Source organism: Nannobrachium achirus (genome assembly GCF_963921795.1).
Source record: "Nannobrachium achirus genome assembly, chromosome: 4".
Classification (NCBI taxonomy): Eukaryota; Metazoa; Chordata; class Actinopteri; order Myctophiformes; family Myctophidae; genus Nannobrachium; species Nannobrachium achirus.
Genome location: NC_137813.1, coordinates 27,163,035 through 27,178,507, shown reverse-complemented (window position 1 = coordinate 27,178,507; position 15,473 = coordinate 27,163,035). Strand labels below are relative to the sequence as shown.

At 43.2% G+C, this 15,473-nt stretch overlaps 1 protein-coding gene across 1 annotated transcript in view; it reads right to left on the bottom strand.

Annotated features, from left to right (window-relative positions):
* cacna1ia (calcium voltage-gated channel subunit alpha1 Ia) overlaps positions 1 to 15,473 on the bottom strand; it is a gene marked incomplete at both ends in the record, with an annotated part of 282,782 nt that overhangs the window by 23,131 nt on the left and 244,178 nt on the right. Inside the window, 4 exons of the mRNA XM_080723189.1 lie at positions 3,409 to 3,534; positions 4,124 to 4,483; positions 9,595 to 9,716; positions 12,071 to 12,149. Of these exons, the coding sequence (XP_080579315.1) occupies positions 3,409 to 3,534; positions 4,124 to 4,483; positions 9,595 to 9,716; positions 12,071 to 12,149 (687 nt within the window). The remainder of the gene's footprint in view (positions 1 to 3,408; positions 3,535 to 4,123; positions 4,484 to 9,594; positions 9,717 to 12,070; positions 12,150 to 15,473) is intronic.

Here is a 15,473-nt window from a genome sequence, read left to right as displayed (position 1 = left end):
TTGAATCAGATTTTTATTGCCCTTTTTATGATCCATGCTCGCTCCAATCTAATCTGCCAAATTGTTTTCCTTGGAAATTTCCTCGCATTTTATTGTCACATGGCTGGCTCAAAAAATGAAAAGTGTTTCTTAGAGTAGTCTGCACTGCATTTAACCCAAAGGAGTGTGGTGCTGAATTCCTCCGAACGCAACAAAATAATCACTATTACTTCACATCAGCACAAAATTATTGTTAAACCATGCAGGTCACACACATCCATTTTCATACCCAGAGCACTTGCTCAATTTATAGCCGTTACGGCTAGGAGGCGAACTAGTGACCTTCTGACTAAATATGTAGACCCCCAACTCAAAATATGTTGTTCCAGGGACCATCCAGGAGCAAATATTTGAGTTACAAATGTTTGCTTTTAAAAAGATACAGTATGCAAAGATGATTTTTCTAAAATAGCAGATCTAGAAGCTTGCAGCGCAGCACTCGATGATAAAGTAGGGTATGCTGTAGGAGGGTCGTGGAGCTTGATTGACAAGCTCCAAAACAATAGCATTTATTGCCCCAACCCCTGCCCTGGCCCAACCAATTGCATTTATTTTACGTTTCCATTTCAGGACAGGCTGTAGAAAGATGGTGAAAAATAGGCTTCATTCACGGTCTGTAGAGACTATGGGCGTAACGCTGTCCACTCATCTTTACGGTCTATATATGCGCTATATGCGTGGATAGTACTGGCCACTCTTATACACAAACACACTACCCATGTACCCACACAGAACTCAGACAGTCCACAACATTGTATGGGCTGGGAGGCTACTATTGAAAAATTGTTTGAGTGACTGCGGTGGCCTATATGCCCCCACCTCCATTAATAAGTGTGTTAGCAGACAACAATGGGAGCCGTCTTCAGGGAACAGAGTTGAGAGAGAGAGCTGAAATTAATTAGTGGCACTATGGTACTGTCAATGCCTCCAACATTATCTCACCCTTTCTCCTTTCTACTCGCTCCTTTTTTCTCATCTTCCTTACAGAAACTCTGCTATTCCCTCAGTAACCAGTCATCACATACTGTAGTAAAATGTTGAGTGTTAATTTAGCCTCATAATGTGTCCATTTTGTTGCGTTTGTTGTGTAAAACTGGGAATTTTACTGTGCCGTGCAAGCTGCCCTTTCTAATGCATTTAGGCAGTGCACTTTGAAAAACAATTCTTTCATTTTGAGGTAGGCTATTATTATAAATCAGCCCTTGAGATTACAGTTTTCATCTCTGCGGCACAAATTTGCCATTTTTCTCCCTGTTATTTCTTCATTCTCATATTCTGGGCTTATGTTTTAACTCCTTTCAGTGGAACTCCAATTAAGCCTACTCAAAGCAATTGCTAAACTGCTATGTATGTGTCTTTAATCTTTATTGTAAATGTTTTATTCCAACAGCTTTGACTGACACTTGATTCAAATGATTGCCTCTGGTGATGATGTGCTATATCAGATAGTACACGTGAGCTCCTTCCAAATACAATCCTCCAAATACAACCCTCACAAACATGCATACATTATGTACAGCAGTAAACACTCTTACACAAAACACTAGGAGCTGCGAACAAATTGCATTGATCCTCCAGATCCCTTGTTATATCACACCAGAGAGAGAGAGAGAGAGGGAGAGAGAGAGAGAGAGAGAGAGAGAGAGAGAGAGAGAGAGAGAGAGAGAGGTTGCAACTGGTCTGTATTATGTAAGTTCTTTTTGTCAGTCAACACAGGTCTATAAATGGCTCCATACAGCCAAGTTTAGCTCCCCAAAGGTACTGTAGAACGCATGGTGGCAGGCGCAGGGCGATGACTCATCTTTGAGTGTGTGTGTGTGTGCGCGCGCGTGTGTCTGTGTGCATTATTCTCATCACCATTAGGAATTTCATTACTAATAAAAGAAAATAAGTTGATTAAGCAGATAAAGAAATAACTGTGCGAGTGTGTGAACACGTGCGTGTGTGCGTAGCTGAAATACTAGCTGGGAGAATGTAATATGCACGTTTACTCAAATAGTCTCATGGGTGTAACAAAAGGTTAATACCTGTTAAATAGGAAAATAAACGGCTTAATTGAAAAGGTGATTACACTGAGACGTGTTTTTATGTCCACCGGGGTTACCGTGGCTACAGACCCGGAGAGCGCTGAAAACGAGAGAGCTTGAACAAGAAAAAAAGGCATAGAAATTGTTTTTGAGTGCAAGTGTGTCTGTGGGTTTTATAAATACGGAACCAATGAAAAGCATTAACAAGAGCTTGTGAATAAATAATAACTAAGGATGGAGCTCGAAACCCATTACAAATTAACGTATTGATACAAGACCCGGCCGGTATCAATAAGCTTTGGGCTTGTCGATCCGGTTTTCAAGCAAAGCAGCCCATGGCGTCATGTTTGAATAATCAAGACAAGAGGCGATCAAGATCAATTAAATCTAGATCACCCACGCTGGTCCAAACATGTCCGTCTACAAGTGTATCGATTGAGTGCTGCCCGGGGAAACAAAATGAGAATTTGTCGTCTCACCTCTTACCAAAAAATATTAGAAAACGCTCAATAGTGGGCTCGATAAAAGCCTGGATCGATAAGCAGGATCGATAAGGTGCTCATTATCAATAAAAAATAACAAGCTCCATCCCTAATAATGACTACATTGGATCCATTGCAACACAGGGTCTTTTTTCTCTGAAAAGTAAGGGTTTTGCCCGACAGTAACGTCATGTTATGCACTGCGTTGTGATGCTGCAGTGATTACTGTTATTTGGTATTGGCTCCTTCTTGTAAAACCTCTGCCATTTCTTTTTCTTTTTTTGCAGAGCCTTTCTTTCTTTTCTGCCTTTTCTAAGCTCGCATGACCTTTCCTTGCCTCTTCATAAAGGCTGCATAAGCAACATAAAAGGAGTGTGTTATCAAAGAACTGTCCATCAAATGCACAATGAATGAACCCAATAAAACAATGATGCATTAATCTCTCTCTCTCTCTCTCTCTCTCGCTCTCTCTCTCTCTCTCATATGTCAGAGCACTTTAAACTATGAAGTATCCCTCCTTTGTTCCCCTCTTTAGCATTTTCTCTCGTCTCGAACATAATTTTCTTCTGCATGAACTAATGCATGATACAGTGAGTGGAGCGAGCTGACAGGAACACACAGACATTTGCACACACACACATGCACACACACGCGCACACACACACACACACACACACACACACACACACACACACACACACACACACACACACACACACACACACACGCAGTCCCTACCCTCTTGGTGCTGCAACATACACATGCATCTCGCTTGCGCGCACACACACACCCACCCACGGTCCCACACATCCACACACCCACGCACTCACACACACCCACACCCACACCTCCACGCTCACCTGTGCAGGGGAGTACATCTTGCGGCTGGAGGAGTTGCTACCGTTGAGCGGGCCTGGGTGCATGGTGGCCACGTGGCGGTGCGCCTTCTGCTCCCCCTTCTTCTCTCCGGTGCCGGCGACTCCCGCCTTCCAGTGGTGGAAAAAGTAATTTTTTTACTTAAGTAAATGTATCAATACTGCGATGTAGAACAAGTAAAAGTCTGTAACTGAACGTTTAATTCGGTAAAAGTACAAAAGTATCTGTATCAAAATGTACTTAAAGTACCAAAAGTAGAAAGTATACTCATTATGCAGAGAGTCCCATTTCACGTTTTCAAATGTATAAAATGATAAAAAATCTTTTGAAAATAGCAGATATACAAGCTCACAACGCGTCGCATCAAGACACATTGTGATCTTGTAGATCAGCTATTAAATAGCCGAAATGTGTTTAGGGTTGCAGTGGTTAATGTACCGTATGTTTTGCAATAATAATCTAAAGTAACTAGTTAACTAAAGGTTTCAAATAATCGTACTGTAGTAAAGAATACAACATCTGCCTCTCGGATGCAGTGGAGTAGAAGCAAAAGCATTGGAAATTGGAAACACCTCAAGATTGTACTTAAGTACGGCACTAAAGTAGGCTAAATGTACTTTGTGCTATGGGTACCAGAAGACAAAGCGGGCCTGAGAGGTACCTTCAAGGACAGAATGACTAAGGACCCACTGTACTCACCACCACTGCCGCCTTCTCCCTCCTCAGCGACAGCCGTCCAGCCCCCGCACCTCCTCCGGGGCCCTTTTCCGGCGGCCCCGGCGCCACCCCCCCACCCCCGCACCCGGGGGCGCCCATGCAGCAGAGGGTGCCCTGGGCCAGCTCCAGCTCAATCTCGGCGTCCATCTCCGCCTCCTCTTTGGCCTCCTTGTTGGAGTCGTCCAGGTGCTTCATCAGCACGGCCACCACCACGTTGATGAGCACGAACTGGGCGGTGAGCACGAAGGAGACAAAGTATAAGGGCGAGATGAACTGCAGGCTGGGGTTGCAGGCGTAGTCCACGTCGGTGCCGTGGTCCGGCGGGCACTCCCGCAACGTGTCCTGATGGGGTGGGGGACACAGAAAGGAAGGGGAGGTAGGAGGGTGGTTGTGGGAGATGGGTGGACAGCAGTGATTCTCAAACATTCTCATGTCAAGGACCACCATATTGGCCCCAGGCCCCCATCTGAATGAGTGTTGTTAAATGTTTCAAAAATATTCAGAAAAATGTCAATATATTCTCAAGATGTTAAAATGTCTAAAAAGTGGTTACACTGATCACCTGGGGGTCTTTGGACCCACTTTGAGAACCATTGATTTAGAGCAGTTATTTTGTACCCTGCAGAGAACACTGGAAATCTCTGTTTTTTTTCTCTGTCTTTGTATACAATTTCTACATTTTAGATAAGGAATAAGCTGTAGCTTATAGTGTGATATGTAGCGTAGAAACACCTTACTTCAGAACACAGTGTGCTTCTGGTTTGCTGCTGCTCTGTCTCACCACACAGCGGCAGTGGCAAAGTTGAACTTTTCTTTTGAACTTTGGAGCTACACTTTTTGCTTGCTCAACCTCCTACTGCAGTGGGGAAAGGGGAAGTTGCTCCGTTCTAATAGACAATGCACTGAACCTCATCGCTTTCTCAAAACACTAGCGCTGCTGGTGTGAATTCTGCATTATAGTTGTATTATAGCAAACACAAACAGCGTTAATATAGTAAAATGTGTGAATTTATGTCTGAATTTAACTCAGAGAGTGTACAAATGTGACTGAATTGTCGGGAAGGAGCACGCAAAACAAGTCGGTATCTGGTCTTGATGTCACAGCAATGTGTGCCTCACACCACAGACCACCCTTATATCACAGCGATAAGCACATTTTACCAGACGATGGAAGATATTTTACCCCACACTCTCTGGAGGAATAGGAATATACTTGTCTAGTCGCTGCACCAAATTGTCTACTCCTCTGCGACACGGTGCAATTCTGTCTTCTGCAAAGCATTACTTTGTGTTTTTCGCCCTCTGGTTAACATTTGCACAGCGGAGTTCATTCGAGAGCTTAACCAAAGTGACAAGTGCTTTCTGGGGGGAAGCAGACTTGCCGTCAGGGGTGTCGCACCAAATTCTGGGCCCCCGGGTACAAGGATTCACTGTGGGGCCCCTGTGCTTTAACTATTGAAAAATAGCAGATATACAAGCTCACAGCGCGGCACCGAGTGCCGCGCTGCGAGCTTGTAGATCTGCTATTTTTGAAAAATCATGAAAATCTTTGAATATTTCAAATCCTATGTTTCGATGTCAGTAAAGCTCAAACCTTTTGTGAAGGACCCCCAAAATGGTATGTATTTGGCCACAGACCCCCATCTCAAAATATTTAGTTCCAGGGACCCCCCAGAAGCAAAATTTGAGTTACAAATGTTCGCTTAAAAAATACATATATTCAAAGATTTGCACACATTTTCACAACTTTTCAAAAATAGCAGATCTACAAGCTCGCAGCGCGGCACTCGGTGCCGCGCTGTGAGCTTGTATATCTGCTATTTTTCAATAGCTAAAGTATAAAATAATTAAGGCCCCTCGACCACCTTGGGCCCTAGTAACTCAGTCCCACTTTCCTACCCCTTGTGACACCCCTGCTTGCCGTATCTATCTCTCCCTGGCTGTGACCACACATAACAACATAAGCCCTCTGAGCCCAAGTCTGCGCTCTTCTTTGCCTAATGTGACGTGACATTTTACACACCGTGCTCGTCCTCTCTTACTAATCTTCCTATATTTTTCCCCCCTCCTTTCTTGCCAAACCTTGCACCTTTTTCCCAACCCACTCTGTGACTATTTCCAGTGTTGTTTTTTACATCAAATTTTGATTTAGTTTTAGTCATAGTCTTTTGAATAAAATGTAATTTAGTTTTAGTTATAATTTAGTCACCTAAAAAGCATTAGTTTTAGTCTAATTTTAGTCGACTAAATATCATAAGATTTTAGTTGACTAAATCTACGGTTGATTTAGTCGACTAAAATGTATTTTGGCAGGCCTTGATGGCATCGTAATGACTGATTTTACACTTGGTTGTGTGCTGAAAATAGCAGATCTACAAGCTCACAACGCGTCCCAGCGCAACGCGTTGTGAGCTTGTAGATCGGCTATTTTCAGCACGCAACACCTGAGAGCAACCAAACATAAAATGACTCTCTTCTCCACTGGTCCCTCCCTAACGTTTTAGTCTAGTTTTTATTTTGTTGACGAAATTGTCAATATATTTAGTCTTAGTTTTAGTCACCACAGCTTAGTTTTTGTTTAGTTTTTATTTAGTTTTCGTCAGTGAAAAAAACACAGTCGACGACAAATATTTTTCGTCATAGTTTTAGTTGACAAAATCAACACTGACTATTTCCCTCTTCCTCATGCCATTTCTTGCACAAATGTTCCCGTTAAGAGAACAGAGAGAGTATAACAAACCAACATGCCCCCTTCCCCAACTGCCATCCCCAGTTCCTCATTAAAAACCATAGGTGCCTAATAAGCAACCCCCCATCCCATCCTCTCTCTCTGATCTCTCTCTCAACTCTCGCTCTCTGCACTCTCATTATTCCTTCTCATTCCCTCTCATCAGCGTGCGACTGGTCCCCACTCGCCCACTCCCTCGCGGTGCTTTGGCCAGTTTTCACCGCACACAGGTGGTAATTTGACAGCAAAATGACAGCGCTCTCTGCCGAGAGGTAGCATCTGTGGCCCCGGCTGGCCCACTCCACAGTCCACCCCTAGCTCCCCACCTCTTCCGTTGTGTGCTTAATTGTCTGCCCTGTCACCCTCCACCATATTACCCAATACCATCTCAGCCCGGGGGGTGTGGAGGACTGCTGGTAGAAGTGGCGAGATAGCAGGTGTGCGTGTGTACTTGAGACTGGAGACAGGAGTGCGTGCCTGCGTGTGTGTGTGTGTGTGAGTGTGCATAGTAGGTGTGTCTGCACGTGTACAGATTGCACGCACACACGCCAATGTGCTCCATCTACAAAGGCAGGTCTTTCTGTCGCTGAGCCAGCACTTTCCTGTGATTGTTAAATATGGCTGGAGCTGCAGACTGGACTGAAGAGATGATGGATGGCCAGCAAGATGATGACGTGCACACATACACATCAAAGGGGGCTTGAGCCCCTGCCCTTTCATCCATCTGTAAAAAGTGCCCTCTCCAGACCATGAATGCAGTTTTAATATGGTGAAAGAAATGCAAATGACCCCTTTCCATGCCACACCTGAAGGCAGCACTCAAGAGAATTGCCTTTTCCTCTCCTGAACTTGAATGCAGCATGTTGAAAGAATGGCCCTCTCTGTGTAGAAATCCATGCTGTTGTTATGCCACATCTTCAGTATTGACTTCATAATCCTTAGTTCAGTGTGGTATCAAGCACTGAAAATAGCCGACCTCCAAGCTCGACGCGTTGTGAGCTTGGATGTCTGCTATTTTCGACATTTTCACCAAAAGGCCCTTTTAGAAATGTTAGCCCCTGCCTCTGTAACATTCTCTGCACGTCCCTGAGGAAGAGGATGAATGGAACTGTAAGTACACAGCTAATTCTTGTTCTCCCACTTCGTTGTCTCTTGCTCCGTCCATTTGCATCAGCTTTTTCATATTCCATCCTGAGATTGGCATCTAAACTTTGCAGGAGCGGTTCGCTTTGAACACAGCCAATGTACAAGCTTTTATTTTAATTGAAAAATGTTATGTTCGCCTATTGGCATCCAAAATGTTGATGCCAGGGTTAATGTGTTAATGTGTGTCAGGGTTGTACTTCCAGTCCCTTTTTAAATTTTTTACAATACATTTTAGAAGCTGATGCAGGGCAGGCGTGCATTTGATTCACAGATCAATTGATTTACAACGACAGCTGCCACCTTAATGTGTCCTTGTTTGTGCGCTGAGTAACAATCCATCTCTTTTTAAAATCCATGACAATGACATCTTGCGCTTTATGATCAGTCAATGATGTCAAATTAAGGCTCCTCGGTCCAAGTTGAATCTATATGCTTCATAATGTAATGTGGATTGAAGTTGCACAGTTCAATCAATATTTGTAAACACGAACAACTCTCTCGAGGCTAAAATCCAGAAAACCAAGACTCTAATCTGTATGCTTTGTGGGGAGGATTTATTGACAGCGAATGAGACATGAGACTTAACTGACTTCCAACTTGTCGCTTAACAGTCAATAAAGCTTTCTTTTATTGTGCTTCTAACAACTGTCAACTGGAAATGTGTACATAATGCTCACCCTGGGTGTTTAAACAGCTCCACAGAGTCAGACCCATGAAACTGAGGCTCTCTGCTTGTAGCTTTGAGCGCGAGTGTTGTTCATGCAAATGAATGTAGCTGTAACTACAACAGCTCGTGTGAATATCTAATGCACAATTTGTTTTGTTTCAAACGGGATCGGTGGTTGACGTGCCCTAGTAATTCCTTTTCAATGAGAGGCATGTGATTATTTGGGACGCGCGGAGAAGTTGAGGGGCGAAGAGGTGAGCATGCTCGGTACTGTGAAAAACTCGCTCGCGTGTGCTCCTTCGTGCATGCGCTCGTGGGTGGCAAGAGCAGGATTATGGTCATCTTTGTAAATATCGCCCGGCGTTTACTCGTGGGGCGATTGTGTTTCTGTCTCCACCGCGGCACGATCCCGGTGCCTGTGTCAACCACCTCCCGTCTGAAAGGTGATTAAAGCTCCAATGTGTTACTATGTGGACCATGGAGTCAGGTTACATAATAGCCACTGGCATAGCACAATCTCCACATTATCCATTTGGCTCTAGCACTGGTTCTCAAAGTTTGGTCCAGAGACCCCCAGGGGTCCGTCCTCGAGGAGGTTCCAGAGGGCCCCCAGCTAAATTACTTCATAATGATAGTTTAACCCAAGGGTCTTCAACAGGGTGTCCTCAGAGTTACTACAGGGGGTCCCAAAATGAAAAAATACACTGATGATTGTGCTGTCAATTGATGAAACGATATGGTATCTATGGGTTGTGGGGGGTCCCTGCTTCATCTCTCTCTCGACTAATGGGTCCTTGGCCTGAAAATGTTGAAGACCCCTGGTTTAACCACTTTAACCCTAATTTGTACTTTGGATATTTTGAAAGCAGCAGATACGTCCCCCATGTTTGTGAATGATGTACAGTATGGTACCTTCATGATGCCGTTCCAGTTGTCACCAGTGGAGACTTGGAACAAGGTAAGGAAGGCCATGCCAAAGTTCTCAAAGGTGGCGTGGCGACTCATACCCTCACACGGATAGTCTGCGTTACACACTGAGGAGGATAGAACAAAGACTGTGTTACACAGAGGAGTGTGGAGGAATTCAGATCAATCAATAATCAATGGGAAACTTAGGAGACAAGACAATGTTAGGTGGAGGTGGTGGTCAAGTTTATATACATGATATCATGATCAGAAATACATAGTACTCAAGTCAGTGGTAAGGTAGTTCTGCCAAGAAGAATGGTCAGACACTAAATTTATATGTGGCTTCAAGGCCTCTGGGCATATTTGACACTAATCCTTCTTGTCTTCCAAGAGATATTACTGCTAGCCACGTCTAGAGAAAGCGAGGGAAAGATGACGTTTTAGAACAAAGCACTTCTTAGGAAGAAGTTTGTTTTCAACAGTCGAAAAAGGATTCCGTTGGACTCTGACTGGAGGAAAGCTGAAACATTAAAAAAAAGGAAACGATGATGGAAAGGAAGAGATATGTGAGAGGGTGACGTAAGAAGATTTGGTTAAGATTAAGCTATCTCAGTGTCACGACCATAGCATGCTACAGTAGCATGTGCAAAAGTCGTTATCTTTATCCGATTATCCACATAAGTGGGAGATCATTATGCATTAGAAATTAGGAATGATATACAGTATATCCCAGGGATAGGATGTATTCTCCACATAGTTGCACAAAAAAAGTTCAAGTTTAGAATTGAGATCAAATGGTCATTGTTAAAGGCAACATTTATCAAAGTTCCAAAGGCTAGAGTCACCAATCTGATTCTGTACTGCACTTTTTTATTATTTATTTTAGAGCGTGTCCCTTAGAAATGTATGCAAAGCTGATTATAAAGGCTCATAGGACGTTTTGTGTGAACCCTAAAGGCAAACAATTTTCAGTTCCAACTTGTTTTTTAGATAGAATGAAAACATTTGTATTCATATCCCAGAACTTTTCAAATAAACCAAAGTCAGGCAGAAGAAACCTTGTACTGTATATCCAGATTTCATCTTTTAAGTTTTCAATAAATAAATGCCCTATTTTATACTTTGTTGTATAACAGTGTCACTCAGTAGCAACATTGCAGAGCTGTAGCTCACAACATGCCGCAATGAAACACAATGCCTAGACTGACATGCCCAAAATAGGGATGCCTTGTTGAAAGTGGGTTCAGTCTGTCTGTGTATTTTTATTTTATTTTATATAAATATTTAAACAATGTAAAGTATTAACAAGAGCTCGTGAATAAATAATAGGTACATTGGAACCATTGGAACACCCATTCTTTTTCCACGTCCTAAAACAGTTTTGGACATACTGTACAACAAGGTTTCCACCCAACAGCAACAAGGTGTGAGTGAGCGCTCTGTTTCTCAACACCGGGTCTGGGGCCCACCAATGTACTCTTATATTATGGGTCCATTTGCACACTCTCAGAGATAAATGAACACTGAGGATTTTACAGCATAGCATCTTCAACTCGTGAGTTAAGAGTTAAATTATCGTTAAAGATCTGCATTACTTAAAGGGGAAGACCACCCATTTTCAACATTGAACTATGTCATTAAAATATACCTTAGAGGAGTTGTGTGGAAATAGAAAAAAAAAGTTCCCCCCCTTCTGTGTTGCCTAGAACTGGAGGTTTGATTTCTGGGTTTGTATTGTAAAGTACAACTTGATGACATCACACCGTTGTACTTTACAATACAAACCCCAAAATCAATCTTCCAGTTCTAGGCAACACAGAAGAGGGGGAACTTTTTCTTCTATTTCCACACAACTCCTCTAAGTTATATTAATGACATAGTTCAATATTGAAAATGGGTGGTCTTCCCCTTTAATGTACAAGAAGTCTGCACAATTAGAGAATGCAGAAGAATTGTTATTTTGATCAACTTTTGCTTGTCACCTCTCCTACCACATCAATACAGCACAGAAATTGTGGTCAAAATCGTATCCAATGACAACAAAATATTGATCTCATCAAATCGTTTGTTGTCGGGTGGAAACCTTGTATGTCCAAAATGTATGTTCGTTTTGTATTTATCATTTTAAAACAGTCTTGTGTGATGAAGCAGGGCTTTACTTAGCGAAGAACATACACATTTGAAACTTGGATAAGGTTTTCTGCCCGACAGACAGTGACGAAACGGTGGCTCAAATGCCGGATATGGACCTTGATGTGAAAGAGGTTGAAAAGCAGTGTTGTGGTAGTGTGAACCACTCATATGGACCTTGATGTGAAAGAGGTTGAAAAGCAGTGTTGTGGTAGTGTGAACCACTCATATGGACCTTGATGTGAAAGAGGTTGAAAAGCAGTGTTGTTGTAGTGTGAACCACTCATATGGACCTTGATGTGAAAGAGGTTGAAAAGCAGTGTTGTTGTAGTGTGTGTGAACCACTCACCCAGCTCTCCAAAGAGCTCCACTCCCAAGGCGGCGTAGATGAAGAACAGCAGCATGAAGAGCAGGCCCAGGTTACCCACCTGCAACACACACACACACACCAGTGGCGTCAGTTCAGCAAAAGCTAGGGTATGGCAAAGATGGGAGTCCTCATGGAAAAGAGGCATTACATTTTGTATGACAAGGTTCTATTGTGAAAATAGCAGATCTACATGCTCAGCGCGAGGCGTTGTGAGCATGTAGATCAGCTATTTTCACAATGTCTGAAAAAAGAAAAAAAAAAGTTTTTCAGTTTTTTACACAGGTTTCTAAGGTTTCTTGGGCTGGATATGGCATTTGTAGTTATACTGCAATTTAACAACATAATAACCAGCGCAGATAGTGAACTTTTTCTTGAAAAACGGATGCTAAAATAAAAATAATGTTTCGAAAATATTTCATTAAAAAAATAAGCTTCATATGTGTTTCTTTTCAAAAATGACCACAAAAAGCGTAAGATTATGGTAAAATAATAATTTTGGCCGTTGTCAGGCTGACTTTGTTTACATCCCTCTTCTATTCTTTTATATGGATTCCATAAAAAAGTTGACTCTAGCTCCTTTATTTTCCCCCCTGTCCCCTATGGCAGCTGCATACCCCTGCCATACCCAATTGACGCCCCTGACACACACGCACGCACGCACTCTCACACACACACACGCGCACGTGCACGCGCACACACACACACACACACACACACACACACACACACACACACACACACACACACACACACACACACACACACACACACACACACACACACACACACACACACGTTTGTATTACACATGCTTACTGTGTTACTTGTATTTGATGTTGTGGCACTCAACAAAATCCCTAGCCAAGTACTCAATGTCACACACTGCCGCTGCGCCGTCACCGCTCCACTGGGAATAGTAAAATGCACTGTTTGCCTCCCAAAAACGAGCCATGTTACTATAATTGTCCTGCAGAGAGCTTTAGCTCTGTCAGATTATAATGCAAGGGAGAAGCTACAAGGGATTTCCTCCACGGACGTCTGAGACACTGTGGATAATGCATGAGGAGAAGAAAGGGACTTCACACTAGTCAATCTGTGTTAAGCAGACACTTGTTTGAGGCTCTTGTTTGCTCCACTGCAGGCTGGGACAGCACTACAATAATACTTGTTCTTGTCCTTGGGAGAATTTGGGAAGAGCAGCGTGGATCAAGTAGACAGCAATGCTTATCTGGAAGCATAGCGCTGTGGAAACATGAGCCGAGTCAAGCTGTTTTTGGAATTGGCTATGATGAGTTTAGACACAATGGGATTTCAGCCCAATAAAAACATTCAGATACAGAAGAATGTCTTGTCACTTGAGAGGATTGTAAAGTAAAATGAGCAGCAAGCAAGGAATGTGTTAGTCGAGTCGTAGCAGTTTTGTAAAGGCTACCTTTGTAGAATCGTAATGCAGTGGGTGCACTTTGACGATTACATTAACTGGATGGATACATAGCATGCGCTTATTGGCCCCCTTTTTGCTCAATTTTGTTTGACTGATTGAATACTCTATTAGTCGGAAATGTAAACAGCACAAGGTACAGTCAGACATTAAGGCTAAAAGGATAACACAAAGAAGTCGTCGGGACTTGTTTCCATTGTGGTCAATTAATGTCAAATTCATAAATCAGAGCTCTCCTATGTGAAATGCTTAACAATCTTAACTTCATGAACCCACTTGAACAATAGCATCCCTATTCTCAGGTGAACATTCGTCAGAAATTGCCAACTGCAAGCTCTCATCCCGTCGGCCATAGCTGAGTGAGCCGGCCTGGGGAGCCAGAGGCCCTGGTTGTCCCAGGTACGATTCCAGGCCAGGCCAGCAATGTGTTGATGTGTATGTCCCTTAGCAAGACTCTTAACCCTTAACTGCTCCCCTGAGCGAATGGCTGCTCACTGCTCTAAGTTGTTATATTAGTCTGGTTCTTCTTAGTGCCTAACCCTAACCCCAAGGGGCGGTTACAAAAAGATTCAAACAGACTCTATTGGTTTAGGCTAACCTAACGCGGACATTCTATGCCCCATACACTACCCGGCCAATTTCACCGGCCAATAGGATTTGTTCACCTTCCCCCTCTGTTCACTTCTCTCTGCTGCGCTGCTGCTGTCCAGTGGCCACTCGCATGAGTAAATGAGGGAGTGAATCCGCAGAGGAAAACGAGTGTTAAATCATAGCAATTTTGATAATTAAGAGTGGTTCCCCTCACATCACAGCAAACCCATAGACCTGCGATTTCACAGTGTCACAGTGATGTCACAGTGATGAGTCAAGAGGTATGTGCATTTGGCAGGGAACAACAATGGATCCATAAAATAAAAAAAACAATCCCACCAGCAAAAATAAATAAATAACCAGAATTGCTGAGCGAATTAGAAACGAAGACAAGCACTAATGACGTTCCCAATTAAAGACGACATTCCATGTGGTGACCACATCTGCTGTGGGACATTCACGAGGCTTATCAGCCATTCCCCGACAGGAGAGAGAACTCGAGGCGTGGACTTTAGTGTGGATGTTAAGCGCTACAGCTGGGGCTGTTAACATTAGCTAACAGCACGCAGCAGCCATTTCACCACAGTGGGGGTAAGGGTGGATGCCGGTGGCTTTAGCTCACTGCACCTTATGTGAAGAGGGGCTCCTGGAATGGAAATCTTTCTGCTAAGATCAGTCAAGGAGCTATTAAGCTCGCCTCCCATTTGGTACAAGCATATGGATCTCTGTCCTTCCAGCGCCCTCTCTTGCAGTGTTCACCGGCTACAGGGCATGGGAGTCAACAATCCTAAATCTCACATCATGAAACGGATTGTCATTAGTCCCGGTCCTTGATTATGATCGTCTTGACTGTGTTCAAAGCGGTTGTAAATTGCTCTATGAACACACGCCTGTGACCACATTACATCACTATTATGTGGCAAGCAAGAATGTCAAATATTGTTGTCAGTCCATTTAAAAGTGTGTTTTCAATTACTCTCTTTTGCTTCCATGCAGTTACTGGAGAGTCCGCTTGAATCTCAAAATTGAAATTGAGTAAATAGTAGTTACTTTCCACCACTGGAAAACCGCTTTGTTTGTGCAGACAGTACTTTCTTACTTTCTGAAATTGTTATTGAAAACTGTTTTAATTGGGGTATGATTTTAAAACGGGGCATTATTAAACACAACACACAGAGTCTCAGAGCATCTTGGGGATTATTGCTTTAATATTGTAAGCTCTCAGACTGTACGTCCGAATTCATTCCACGACACATCATGTAGGTTAGTTTAGCTATTTGCGGAGTACATCCCAGTCGTACGACAGAGCATCAATTTGGCTTGAAGGGGCTTCTGTTCAACCCTCGCGTC